The following is a 13,459-nucleotide window of genomic DNA, read 5'->3' as shown; positions in this document are numbered from 1 at the left end:
TGTAAAGAACCGTGATCATAAAGAATACATATATTTTCAAACTCTGAGTTACAAAAGCCTTTATTAGTATTCTGCATTTTTGTAAATCATACATTGTGCTCAGCATTTAAGATCATCGATCTCTGTCCATTGGCTCTGCAGCGAGGACCTCCTCTTCGAAACATCTCCGTTTGTTTTTCACAGAGCCAAGTCATCCAGGTTTGAAACAAAACGAGGGCGAGTTAATGACAGAATTTTCATTTCAGGGTGAAAAAAACCCTCCAATGTAATGAATCACCCAGGGGTTAACTCATCCAGCTTTAAAATGAAGTATAAAACATTTTCACAGAATATATTTACATTTACTCTAGATGCTGAATTGATGCAAAGGAAAAGGGGTTGAACTTGTATCCAGTTCCGCTGTAGAATTTGTTTTGAAACTCCACCCTGCATCAAATTAGAAAAAAAAAATTTTAATCTTCATTAAGAGCGAGTTTCACACACACCTTAATGTTAAATATAGCAAAGGTGCCAAACTCCACACAACTGGATTCTTCATAGATCAGCTTCATAATGTATATTTAAATGAATTTCCAAATGAGACGTAGTGTACGTTATCCATTTAGATATAGTACTTTACGGACTTATTAGAACTGGATGTTTTTTAAATACATTAATTTTCAAGACCCCCCTGCAGGGTTGTGGTGGTTTGGCAGTGTGTGACAGTGATTGACAATAAGAGAGACAGAGTGGTTAGTCTCTATCAAATAAACAAAAAAGCAACCACACTAGACCCTGTCCTCCATTTGACGTAATAAATACATAACTATGATTCCTGTGTTGTTGCCTTGTTTAATGTCGTTTAATGTTTACTTATGGGACTCCTTTGGGCAAAACGTGGTTATTTTTATGATGGTTCATAAGAATTCTGTTTGTGTTCTAAGTAATGTTCAATACACTAATTACTATGCATTTACACTTAATGGTTTTTACCATACAATAAGTGTTTGCTTTTTTCAGTGATTCAGTATTATTTTGGAGTAGACACGGTTTGACAAAATTCAGAACTGAAGAATTTTATGCATTTTGGAGAAGTTTGAATTGGAGTTATCAAGTTAACCAAGCACCAGTGGATTTGGTGAATTGCAATTCTAATAAATTCAGTGGCTTTCTACCCTGGATCAACAAACCTTACAAAGCCTTCAAATATATGACACTTTTTTCAAATAAGGGTGTCGAGCCTTACAATGTACATCTCAAATTCAGCTTTTTCTAGTTAAAATTTGCTAGTATTTGTAATGTGAATGTCTTTGATTTTCAATTTCTTTAAATCAAATTCAAATTATAGTTCCAATTTGCCATTCATTTGAAGTAAAGGAACAGAATTGTAATTTTAAAAGCATTCTCCGTTTAATTTCATTTAACGTGTCCTAACAGTCACCAAACTATAGAAGCCCTGAATAAAAAAATTTTATTAAAAAGTTTATTGCAACTTTTTTTCTCACAATTCGGACTTTTTTTCTGAATTATGAGATATAAACTCACAACTGCGAGTTATAAAGTCAGAATTTTTTACACCAAGGCCCACAGACAAAAACACTTTATGTGTTTAAAAGTAAGTTTATTGTTGTGAATCTTGACTTTTTTTTTTTGTAATTTTAATTAAGATAAAGTAACTAAATCTTACTTGTGGATCCCTGATTGACAACCACTGCGCAAGTTGGTTTATTTTATGTGATTTTCTCACCAGTGCAGACGTAGAGCATGCAGGAAGGCTGACAGCCCCTCCATCACCAGCAGGACAGAGACAGTGAGCATGGCGAAGACAGAGAAGATGACTGACAGAACCACAGATCCCACATAGCCTTGCCACGAGAGCGAAATTCTCATCACCATCACCCAGAGGACCTCAGACAGCTCTAATGCACGCAAATACAGAACTAATTAAGCATCCACCTTATTTTGCAATGCAGATGTATTTTTTATGTAAATGTGTGCGGCTTAACAAAGTGCAGTAAGCACTAATACTAGCCTCACATATTCATGGCTAAACTCACTTGCATGAAAAATTAAGGTGAATAAGTGAACATGCAATACTCGTGGATGCTTGCGAGTGTTTGCATACGTGCATGCGCGAGGCTGAGGGCCCAAAGTCGAAGGTACGAGGCGGTGTTCGAGATGCAGCCCAGGCAGTACTCTATGGTGTGGATCGCCTGGTGCATAAAAACCTCAGTGCAATCAAACTCCTGTAAAGGTTCAAAAGCACACCACAATTTTTCTTGACTCTTCTAATGCTGAGCTTTATTCGTGAAATGTGTCTTAATCTTTTGTCTCTCTCACCTGATCCTCAGTTCCCTGTCCTCCCTCTTGGTCTCCTAGCTGAGCGTTTATAGAGCTGGTGTCTGTGACTAGGGGACACTGCTCGTCCTGTAACTGAGAAGCAGGGTCAACACCTTTCAATCAGACACAATAAGAGCCACATTCCCTTATTGGTAAGGGCATCATCTGGTCACTCTGGAATATGCAAATGTCCTATGTAGATTTTTGAAAAAAGTGTCTTACGCTCACCAAACCTGCATTTATTTGATTAAAACAGCGAAAACAGCAGCAGAGTGAAATATTATTGCAGTTTTCTATTTTATATATATTTTAAAACATAACATTGATTCATATTTCTCCATCAATAATATTCACATATATTTCGTGCTCTGTTTCATTTAGCTTGAAAATGTCTTCCTATGCCTGTCTTTTTTAAGTTAAAGCCTTGCAATAAGTCAAAATGGTGAAAGTTTCCCTATAGAGTAATCACTTTTTATTCAAAAAATGCAGCTTTGGTGAGCATAAGAAACTTTTTAAAATATATTTTTATTTATTCGTTTATTTTTAAGCAAAGATGCCAGAACAGCCTAATTTCACCCACACTTACCACTCTCCTGTTGTTCCTGTGCCTCGAATACAGGAAAAGTGGTTTTCCCAGTAACAGCACTGGAACTGCCAGCAGTGCCGAGAGCACTAATACTCTCTGCACTATCATCTGAAGACAGTGAGACGACATGTATGCTTTAGTCATGGCTGAAAACTATAGCACAGTTCAAACAATCAGAATGAATGTCTCACACCTGTCCTGTATAAAGTGGTGGGTTGTCTGGGTTCTCGGCAAACATGAACATGTCAATGAAGTGTATAAGGATGCTGGGAGCGCGGTCTGAATCCTTAGGTCCAAACGCTATCCATTTATACACCACCATGAAGACAAGGTACCCAAAAAGACACAGCATGAACACTAGCTCAGGAATCAGCACCAGGATCATGCTGCTCACATCCCCAGAGTACCTGAGGAAAAAATACCAAGAAAAAGCCCACATAACAGATCAGAGATATGGAGCAAATCAATGCAAACAAAATTGAATCTTACTTTATGACTCACATGTAGTTGAAGAAAGACAAGCAAACTCCAAAAGTCATATGGATGACTCCGACGATGACTGACATCTTCATCTTATAGGAGTTGAGGAAGGTGAGGTGGTTATTGGCTAGGCTCCAGATCTAAGGACCAGGGAATGAGATACAGTCAAATCAAAACCTCAGAGTGAGCTAGACACACAAAGGTGATTTGCTTAAAGTCCTGGTTACCGGGTCAATGCCGAATGGATATGGTCCCTGGAATACTCCACTTACGTTCGGGTCCAAAGTGAGGTACTGGTTGCTCCTCAAAGTTTCATCACTGAACCAGACCAGAAGAAGACATAAGTGAGTGTGAGTGTAAAATGAGATCCAACGTTGTGAATCGGTAATAGGTTTAACAGAGTAAATGGCAACATGGCCAATGTTGTCCAGCTTGAGCCCACTGTTAAACCTGTTTAGGCTCATCTTTAACCATCACATGTAATTTCCCATATTCCTACTGAAGTGACTATAGTGCAGTTGTGGCCTAATGGTTAGAGTCAGACTTATAACCTGACGTTTGTGTGTTTGAGTTTCAGGACTGGCAAGAAATTCCACTTCCACGCTCATTAGGCCCTTGAGCAAGGCAGCAGGCCCCGAAATGGCTGCCCACTGCTCCAAATGCTTGTTCATAGTGTGTGTTCAATACCCACTGCTGTGTGTGTGCATTTGGATGAGTGAAATGCATTTTGTCTGCGAATATTTGTCAAACACCTTAAACACCTTGACCGTTTCATCCAGCAGCTAGGCAGAAGGACCTAAAGGGTTGTTTGAGTCACTTGTGTACAAAAGAAAATATGTATTTGCAGTTTTCTATATAAACACATATATTTTGTCATCATTTACTTATGACAATGTCATTCCAAACCCACTTTAGTTCATCTGTGATATCTTTTGTTCCACTGAAACTCTATGCAACCAAAACATTGATGCTTCAAAAAATGTATAATAATTCATATTAATTGAGTGGTTTAATCTAAGTTGTCTGAAGAACCATAATAAACTTTTATTTTAGTGTAATTTAAGCATTTATTCATATATAAACTTTGACCTTTATGTATTAATGCTCTTAATACTGTAACATTAAGAACTTTTTTAAAAGCATTAAAGTTTTGGTTGCATGGACCAATCTTAAATACATCTTTGACACATAAATGACACAAGGGTGAGAAAAGTTTTAATAAGAGTAATTATTTTTTAAAAAGCTGTTTTACTGCTAATGTAAATATATAGTTGTCATTAGAACAGTTAAATCTTTAAGTTAAAATCTTCCTTCTGGTTAATCTTTGCCCTGGATGTAATAGTGTGTATGTACCTCCAGTTGTAGTGCTGCATCATGGGTTTGAGGTGCCAGCCAGAAGAAAGAGGACTGAATCCTTTACTGAAGCACTCATTATAAACAGCCCCAGTATAGATAGAGAACAACCCCATCAGAAGGATTAGATATCTCCCACCAAACAGCATACGCCAAATCTAAAAGAAAGTATAAAATTCTATAACAAACCTAAAGGACATTTTTGTAAGTCATGGAGAGAACACAGACAGATACACTGCTGTGCAAAAATGATTATTTCAAAGAAATATTGTATTCATAAAAAATGCTTTTGAACTTTATATTATTGACATTGAAAGTAACCTCATTGGCGTTGTTCCTCATCTTAGGGTCTCTTTCTTCCAGAATCATCCAAAGAGCAGCCAATGTCATGAGCAAACCGTGACCAACATCTCCGAACATCACCGCAAACAGGAAGGGAAAAGTAATAATGGTGTACACAGCTGAGAGGGGAACGAACACAAGACATTTACTCAGGGGGTTTCCATATCTTCCATGGGCTGCTTATCCCAATCTAAACTAACTTGTGCCTTGCTTCCATGTGACTGTGTGTGAGAGTTACCCGGGTTAACCTCTCTGTAACTGGCCACACCATAAGCATCCACAATGTTCTGGAAGCTTGAAGTGAATGTGTTGGTGTTAAAGAGTGTTGGAGGAGATGTCGGTGCAGGGAGACGGTTGTAGAAGGAGTCCACGCTGCTACCGCTCTTCCTCTGAGAAACAGGAAAGACAAAAAAATTATCTACTGCAGAATTCCCTGCCCTGAATCCAGCTGTAAATGAGAAAATAGGTCAACTGCAGCATTTAAAGCCCTCGCCCCCTATGATGCATTTTGTGTGAAAGAGTTCATTAAATAGTCTTATCTCACCGTTCCTTCTATCAGAGCGCTCTGAAGCAGGGGCAGCTTGGCCACGGGGCACCAGGCCTCAGCGATGAGACACTTCTCTGTGACTGAAGGGTTGCAGAGGTTGAGCACCATCTGCACAGCTTTACACTTCTGCACACGTATCTTCCACTGCGCCATCTGACACACACAGCGAGACAGCAGCTGCTGCATATACTGCTCCGTCTGAGACAGCACCTGCACCCAGACGAGAGGATAGTTAAACACATTTTATTCCATTTTTCTTTCACATAATTTACTAAATATTCTGTGCACAATTCATCAACGCACATTTTAATATTATATATTACTGTTCAAAAGTTGGGGAGACACGTTTAGTCAAACATACAGTAAAAAGATAATACTGTGAAATAGTCTTACAACTTAAACATTAACCGTTAAACGTTAATAATTGAATGTTTTAAATTATAACTTGTTTTTTGAAAAAACTGTTTTCAGCATGATTACTCCAGTATTCGATGTCACGTGATCCTTCAGAAATCATTCTAATATGCTAATTTGCTGCATTTATTATTATTATTATCAAGGTTGCAAACAGTCTTTTTCAGGATTTGGTGACAATAGCAAGTAAAAAAAGCACATATTTGAAATCAAATATTTTGTAAAATGTTAATTTTAACTGTCACTTTTGAACTATTTAAAGTGTCCTTGCTACAAAAACACAACTAAACCATACAAACTCCAAACTTTTGAATGATAGTATATATTTGTGTATATTTAGGTTGTTTTTTCTCCTTAAATACCCATCTCACTTGGAATTGCATCAGATTACAAAAGTAGAATGAGTCGCATACTTTCTGTGTTGTAGTCATTCCTTAAAGAAGTACCACTTGTTATTATTCATTGAATGCAATGAAATATATACAATTTAGGTGATTCTGCAATACCTAAAAACCTTTTCTTCTTATTTCAAAGCGAGTGTCATTGTGTAATAAAAGGAACATTCCAGTCACCATTTTGATGTCTACTATCCTGCTTTCCAGCCCCTGAAGTACTCCTTCTCTCTCCTCCAAACCCTCTGGATACACAAAAGTGTGTGTGTGGAAACTATGAAAAGAGAGAGATGTGAGATCATGAAAGTGTACTATAGCAAACTACAATTAAATTCAATTAAGCTAAAAAGGTACCAATCACAGATCTTCTTCACTTTCTGTCCAATCTGCTCTCCCCAAAAAGAGATCACAAAGACAGTCCACTGAATCATCTCTCCCTGTGAGAAAGAAAAACATATGTACATGGCCAATTTCACCCGAATGAGTTTTGTGATTCAGTTAAAAGTAATTCCCTCACTGTGTCTGGCACTTCCAGTCTTTCCTCCATCTCCCAGAAGTCTACGATGATGTAACCACGACAGGCCCTCCACAGCAGCCTCTCGAATGCTGGAACCTTCCACGGATGGACCACGCCGGTGACAAAACTGCAGGAAAGAAGTCAAGAGCATAGTTTTGAACAGAAATTAACACTTCAACTTCAACTACCGGCTGTGCTTACCGCTGCTCTGTGCAATTTTGTGTGAATTTCAGTCATTTCTATAGAACTCTGTGCCAACTGGACATGAATTTTTTGACAAAATGTGGTATAAAGGGAAGTCCGAGGAGTAAGCATTACATGTGAAGGACACTTGAAAGGGGTGTATACATTATATATATATGCATAAATATATGTGTTTTTGCCAAAAGACAAAGTTTTTTTTGCATTAACTGCTTTGTACTGTAACCAATAAAATAAAGTAATGTTTTGCAGTTGCCTCCTGCAAAACATTACTTATAACTCATTATATTTGTTAAAAAAACATCCAATTCAAAAGATACTTCAGAATGGAAAAAAGTTCTTTAGAATATTAAATGTTCATCACACTCTCTTTTAGATGGATAATGACCTCACCTCAAACGTATATCTTGCCTGCTGTCCAATAGTGCTGTGTTCTCAAGAGTTGGAGGTGGAACCTTGAGGAACATGATGAGAAGTACTAGTAGATATCTGAGAGACATGAAGGTAAGCATGCTAAGAGCCGGATTTTTACCTGTGAGGTTGGTAGTAAAATGCTCTGCTTCAGGACCCCTCTGTACTGACTGAGCTGGGTCAGCTGGTTACGTAGACTGTCCCTGTTCCTTGATACCTATAGGTAAACTGGGTCAATATCACCACTTACACTACATCATATCCTTCTTTCAGCCTACTTCTCCTTTCTCATCTCACCTCTCTGAGTTCTCTGGCCAGTCTCTCGCTCTCCTCCTCAATAGAGAGCAGCTCTCTAGGCTGTGGGGCTGATGGGATTGGTGTGGATGTAGGTAAAGGCCCTTTCAGAGGAGGATAGAGAGAACGGCTGATCTCTTGCTCCAGATACTCTGAGGAATGGAGGCAGAGTAAAACATGAGGGTGTGCACAGAGATTATGATATGAATTGAACTGATGCATGTTAAGTGACTAAAATAACTATATAATGCTTTCTGTAGAGGTAGCTTGTCATTGAAGGACTGGATAGAGACATACTGAAGGTTTTCTCTAGCTCCTCGCATCTTCTCACTTCTGAAACAAACTTCCTTTGAAAGGCATTCACGTTAGGGTTCAGCTGAGAAGATGGTTTAAAAGAGAAAAGAGGGAGAAAGAGCAAGGCAGATTGTAAATGTGATGGCAGGATATGAGCACAATTTTTAATGTAAGCCATTTGCTTGGTAAATAAGATTTTTAAGGTTTTTTTTCCCCCCCAAAAGGCTCGTGTTTTTATTATTATTAAATACATAAAAATACTGCATTGAACTGTAATATAATATTTTATATTTGAACATATTTCTATTTGTAGTTGTCATGTATTCCTGTGAGGATTTTGCTTTCATTATTACTCTTAATGTTAAAAACATTTGCTGCTTAAAATTATTGTGCATACATTATAACTGCGATATGTTTTTCAGGATACTTTCATTTTACACTGTCGTAAACAGTGTAAAATTATTACATCTCATTTTTAATTCATTTAATGCGCCCTAGCTGAATGAATCTCACTGACCCTAAGCTGCTGAAAAGTAGTGTATCCCTCAAAACTCACATCTCTGAATTCGACTAAGCCCAGCTCCCCGAGCTCACTGACACAGTTGTAAGATGAACCTGCCTGGAGGAAGAGCTGGACCAGACACATCTCCTCACTTCGGAAAAGACATCCCATGATAGCCTGAAATATAATGTGCTCAAATATCAGACCTCGACAAAACAGTACAACGTGGCATTACAAATTAAAAGTGTGCTTATTTGGTGCGTTTCTTGGGCTTATTATTGTTGTTTACAGTGTTACAATAATGACACTAATGGTCATTCTGTGCATGAGGATATTTGTCTAATAGGAGAGCTTGTGTTTGTTCTAGTTTTGATGCATGAGGGTTACACTGATGGTTTGCATGTGATAGCGGTTAGTTGGTAATCTAATTGACATTTCACAGGGGATTCACTCATGCTCATGTGACGAATAAAGTCATGAAAGAGCAGCAGAATCTCAATTAAAGTCATCTTAAACTCATCTGAGCTAAGGCATTTCTGATCGGTCATTTATACATTTTACAGAAATATCAGAATGGCATTATTATTTATTAATGATATTAAACTTATACTAAATACTACAAAACCCTAATAAGCAAAGAAATCAAACAGTTACACGTTTATAAACAATATTAAGCAGTACTACCGCAAAGGCATTTTCTGGCATTTACCACAAAGCTACACGGAGGCACATCAACTGACTTTCAGCACAGTGCATGGGGGGAAAAAGCACTTAAAGTGAACATTTGATATGAAAATGTGGAATCGTGGGAACTGATGGAGTCTGTAGGAGAGCACTTAGCCTAATGATAGCGGCAATGTCCCGTTACTGCAGCAGCATGGCGTAGCAACATAAACAAAACAGGAACACCGACATAAACGGGACATCGCTGTGAATTCAACAAACGCGATTCGGCTGCTTCTGAATCACTTCGCTTCATATAATATTCGCGGTGTTTAGAATTTATTTCAGCGAGCTGTGTTCTGCTAATTCATTTCGAACGCGCGTTAAAAATGATCTTACCGCGTGTGAGAGACAAGGATGTATAAATCCAAGGTGATCGTTGCGGAATAAAACTATCCGCAATTGGATCTCGTGGTCGGTGGTGCTCTGAAGGCGCGCGATGTAAACAGCAGATCTCGGAGCTCATGGCCTCTCATTACTACAGCTCCAGTCATTGGCGTGTGATTCGGCCACTGAATTAAGACCTGCTGCTGAAGAGCTTCAAATAACACGCAAGCGGTCCCCGTAGGAACAATCAAGCCAGATCAACAGTTCAATAAATAGCGAAATTAATAGATTTGACAAATGTCAGTGCGGTTACGAGAGAAGCAATCCTCATCTGTACAATTTCAATTACATTAAGAGATCATAACAAATCGTATCTGCAATGGCGAATGCGAGCACAAAGCAGTAAATCATTACAATCCATTTAGATGTACATAATTAGCTCCTAAGGCATCAGACACTGCATTTTTTCCCCAGTTCTACAGTATTTTGGAGAAAGATACGGTAAATAACAGGTCAAGTGAAAAAAATGAATATGTAATAATTGCAATTTTGATATATATTTATAGTGTTTAAAAATATCAAATACTGTGTGAAAGTAAAATAAAGAATGAAGATAATATGGTTGGAATGGAAGTGAGGAGATGACAGATCTGCGAGAGTATGAAGAGCTAGACTTTTGGCTTTATTTACATTTTAAATTAAAGTTATTTTTATAATACAAAACTAATACATACCTTTAAATACTAAAATGGACACTTTAGGTAGAAACATGTCCCTTTTGAAAAGGTAGAGCCCCAGTTAGTCACCACTGAGAGCAAGAATTTGACAAAGACAAAGCTCAATATCTAGCTAAGAGCATCTCGACGAGGAAGATGTGTATAGGTGTGTTCTAGTCACCTGTTCCTCAGAGGAGCTGACTGGTAATCTCTGGTGCTGTGAATAAAAGCCTCGTGTCTCACTACCTGCATTCAGTTGCCACAGACAACACTCCACACCGATACAGCACTACAGACTTCAGGATCACAGGTAGGTAAAAAGTGAAAGTTAGGTACAAACACCTTTAACATTTAGTGAGACAGATAATATTTGTCAAGGTAGAACGACCTTTGACTTTTCTGTTTCTGACTAAAAGTTAGTCTATGTGAAATAAAAAAGGTTGTTTTGAAATCCATATAGGCTATGTTAAGACAGCATGGCAACATCAATTTACCAAATGACTAAATCTACTAAATTGCAACTTATGGGCAAATAATGATCCTTTTTTTAAACAGGGCCAGAGTCCACAAAGTCCCCAAGACAGTATTCAAAGTTTAAATATTCAGCGAAATCTCAGAAGCTGCTTGTACTTTCAAAGACTGGGGAGAAGCCTGTTTTTTTAGGGTATAACAAACAATAAATCCATGAATTTGCACAATTCTGTATTAATTCTGTATTGCTCACAATTCTGTATTTTTACTCTAAATTCTCAACTAATTCTATTGTCCATTAACCGTTATGTTTTTATTTTTTTAACTCCATGCATTTAACCCCCCCACAAGGATCTCACGAGCGCTGCACCGAGACAGATGCATGCTGGGAGGGGAGGGGTCCTCTAGCCACGCCCTTGACATATGTATCCTGTTGCGGTTGTTTTTTTAAACTTAGCCTGAATGGAGTGATCCTCTGTTATGCCTTCTTTTGCCTGGCTGTTACAGAAATATAGAAGGAACAGCTGAAGGCTGGAGCAATAATATAAATAGATGGTTCAATCCCAGTCCTTTCTCTCTCTCTTTCTCTCTCTCTCTCTCTCTCTCTCTCTCTCTCTCTCTCTCTCTCTCTCTCTCTCTCTCTATATATATATATATATATATATATATATATATATATATATATATATATATATATATATGGGAATATGAATTAAGGTTGAAGGATAAAATAAATTAAATTCTGTGATGACTCAGTTACTCCGTATTTATTTTAAAATCCCTAACTTAGCATCATACTGTCGCGTTAAAGCCATGTTGGTAACAGAGGTCTAAATATTTGCGTGAAACGTGCTTTCCGACAAAATGTCAAGTATATCACACCACACCTTAAGGGAGCAACTGTTATTTCATATTTCTCACAAGCAGGGATGAACCTTATTGTCATATGTATTGCTTCTTTGATGTACTCAGCACAAGCCTAGGCACATATTAATCTTCGCAACAGCATTTATAGTCCACTGCATTCAAGTTGGACAAGACAAAAGGAGCGGAATGTGCCCAGGGCGGTTTGTGTTAGTATCAGAGCAGATCGGGGGCTGCACAGACTCACAGGAGACTCCTACCGACAGTCATTTACAGCTCTGATACACGCTAAAACCTAAGGTTTACCTCACGAAACAGACACCATACAAATCAAACCGTGAGTATGCTAAGATCTTGTCGTGTGTGGAATATCCTCTCCTGATAAAACTGCGAAAATAACCCAAAGTAAGCATTGCGTGACTTAAAGCTCGTTTTTCTTATGCAAAGTAGTTGTTTTTTCTGTAAACGATGTTGTCTCAAATTCCAATAATTTGGGGTTTCCCCTTTCGCTTTAGAATAAAAGTAATTAATCTTTGCATGTAAGACGGGCGCGCGAGCGTTTTGTTAACGCGCGCGCCGTTCTATTTTAACACGCGCCTAAGATATTTTCTGTTGAAGGTGTTGAACATTATACTAGTTGATAAACATTCCCCATTGCTTTTTGGATTTTGTTTTATTCAAAACATTGTTGCAATGAAACGAACATCTTAAAAGCGCACAGACAAACACATTAGCATCTAACGTGATATTTGCGTCTCGTATGACCTTTTTCATTTAAATTATACCCTGTTGTTGTTTTTCTTTGTTCGTTTACTGGTTTATCGGCATCTAAATCTAACATCATAACTAAATCTAACTATTTCATAGATGATGACACCGAGGATCTGGCCCAATCATTTGATCTAACGCCCTTCAGTAGAGACCAGGCATTAGCCATTAGCCTTGTAAAAACATCTTCTGTCCGGGCTTTTTAATTAGGCTACACCCTAAAACTGTACTTTACTTAAACGTTTCCTAAACATCGCACAAAGCGTGAATAGCAACTGAACTGTGGGAGAATAACTTGCATAGGATTGCTGTTGAATTGAAAAAAAAAAAATGTTTAGTATCGTATAATAAATATATTCACACAACACATTCACTTCAGACAAATTTAATTCAAAGGCTCAAATAGGCAATAATCTGCTAACTGGTGCAGACTTTTTTGATTTTATGTTCAGAAAAGTATGATGAAATTACATAAATATGTATGAATGTAACCTGTCACTTTATATTTTCCAATAATATGATCTTTAAATGTTTAGCTTTATGATCAATGCTCTGTAGTTTTTATTGTGGGGACAAAAAACATAATGTGGTGTGATATGATGACTAAGAGAATTCCTCAAAAGCCTGATGTTTATGTTGTGAAAAACCATACTGTGTACTGATAATCAAGTAAAGCTAAGTCGCTTCAAATGTTTGTCAAGAAATATTACTAACAATATAAAATATGTTGACTATATAACAATCAGTAAAGATTTACACCCTGAAGTACCTTACCATGAAGGTGGAGCCCTTTTACTTGCAAAAAAGTATGAACTATGCATTAGACGACAGAAGGCATGTAACAGATTGTGTGGAACAGGTTTTTCTACAAAGTTTTGATCAAACTGATCATTTTTAGACCACAGGCATTCATGTATCACATATGATGCGATTATAAG

The 13,459-nt window shown here is 37.6% G+C and overlaps 1 protein-coding gene across 3 annotated transcripts; it reads right to left on the bottom strand.

Annotated features, from left to right (window-relative positions):
* Positions 1–44: 44 nt before the first annotated feature.
* Positions 45–10,102, bottom strand: tcirg1a (T cell immune regulator 1, ATPase H+ transporting V0 subunit a3a). Of its 3 annotated transcripts, none has more exons than XM_043238597.1 (21): positions 9,715–10,101; positions 8,707–8,829; positions 8,154–8,232; positions 7,860–8,008; positions 7,684–7,779; positions 7,545–7,606; positions 6,951–7,077; positions 6,788–6,870; positions 6,614–6,707; positions 5,625–5,837; positions 5,319–5,469; positions 5,060–5,199; positions 4,739–4,896; positions 3,613–3,703; positions 3,407–3,525; positions 3,099–3,312; positions 2,906–3,013; positions 2,320–2,406; positions 2,105–2,225; positions 1,727–1,898; positions 45–426 (listed from the first exon to the last, which is right to left on the bottom strand). In XM_043238597.1, the coding sequence occupies exons 2-21, from the start codon at positions 8,821–8,823 to the stop codon at positions 342–344; spliced, it is 2,466 nt and encodes an 821-aa protein (XP_043094532.1). In that variant the 5' UTR covers positions 8,824–8,829; positions 9,715–10,101; the 3' UTR covers positions 45–341. The 3 variants fall into 3 exon arrangements, with proteins under 3 accessions (XP_043094532.1, XP_043094525.1, XP_043094543.1); XM_043238590.1 differs by having other exon boundaries at positions 2,320–2,412; positions 9,715–10,100; XM_043238608.1 differs by lacking the exon at positions 45–426 and having other exon boundaries at positions 1,776–1,898; positions 2,037–2,225; positions 2,320–2,412; positions 9,715–10,102.
* Between the last annotated feature and the right edge of the window lie 3,357 nt (positions 10,103–13,459).

The sequence above is a fragment of the Puntigrus tetrazona genome, chromosome 1, assembly GCF_018831695.1.
Source record: "Puntigrus tetrazona isolate hp1 chromosome 1, ASM1883169v1, whole genome shotgun sequence".
Classification (NCBI taxonomy): Eukaryota; Metazoa; Chordata; class Actinopteri; order Cypriniformes; family Cyprinidae; genus Puntigrus; species Puntigrus tetrazona.
This window is presented reverse-complemented; position numbering and strand designations above follow the sequence as displayed.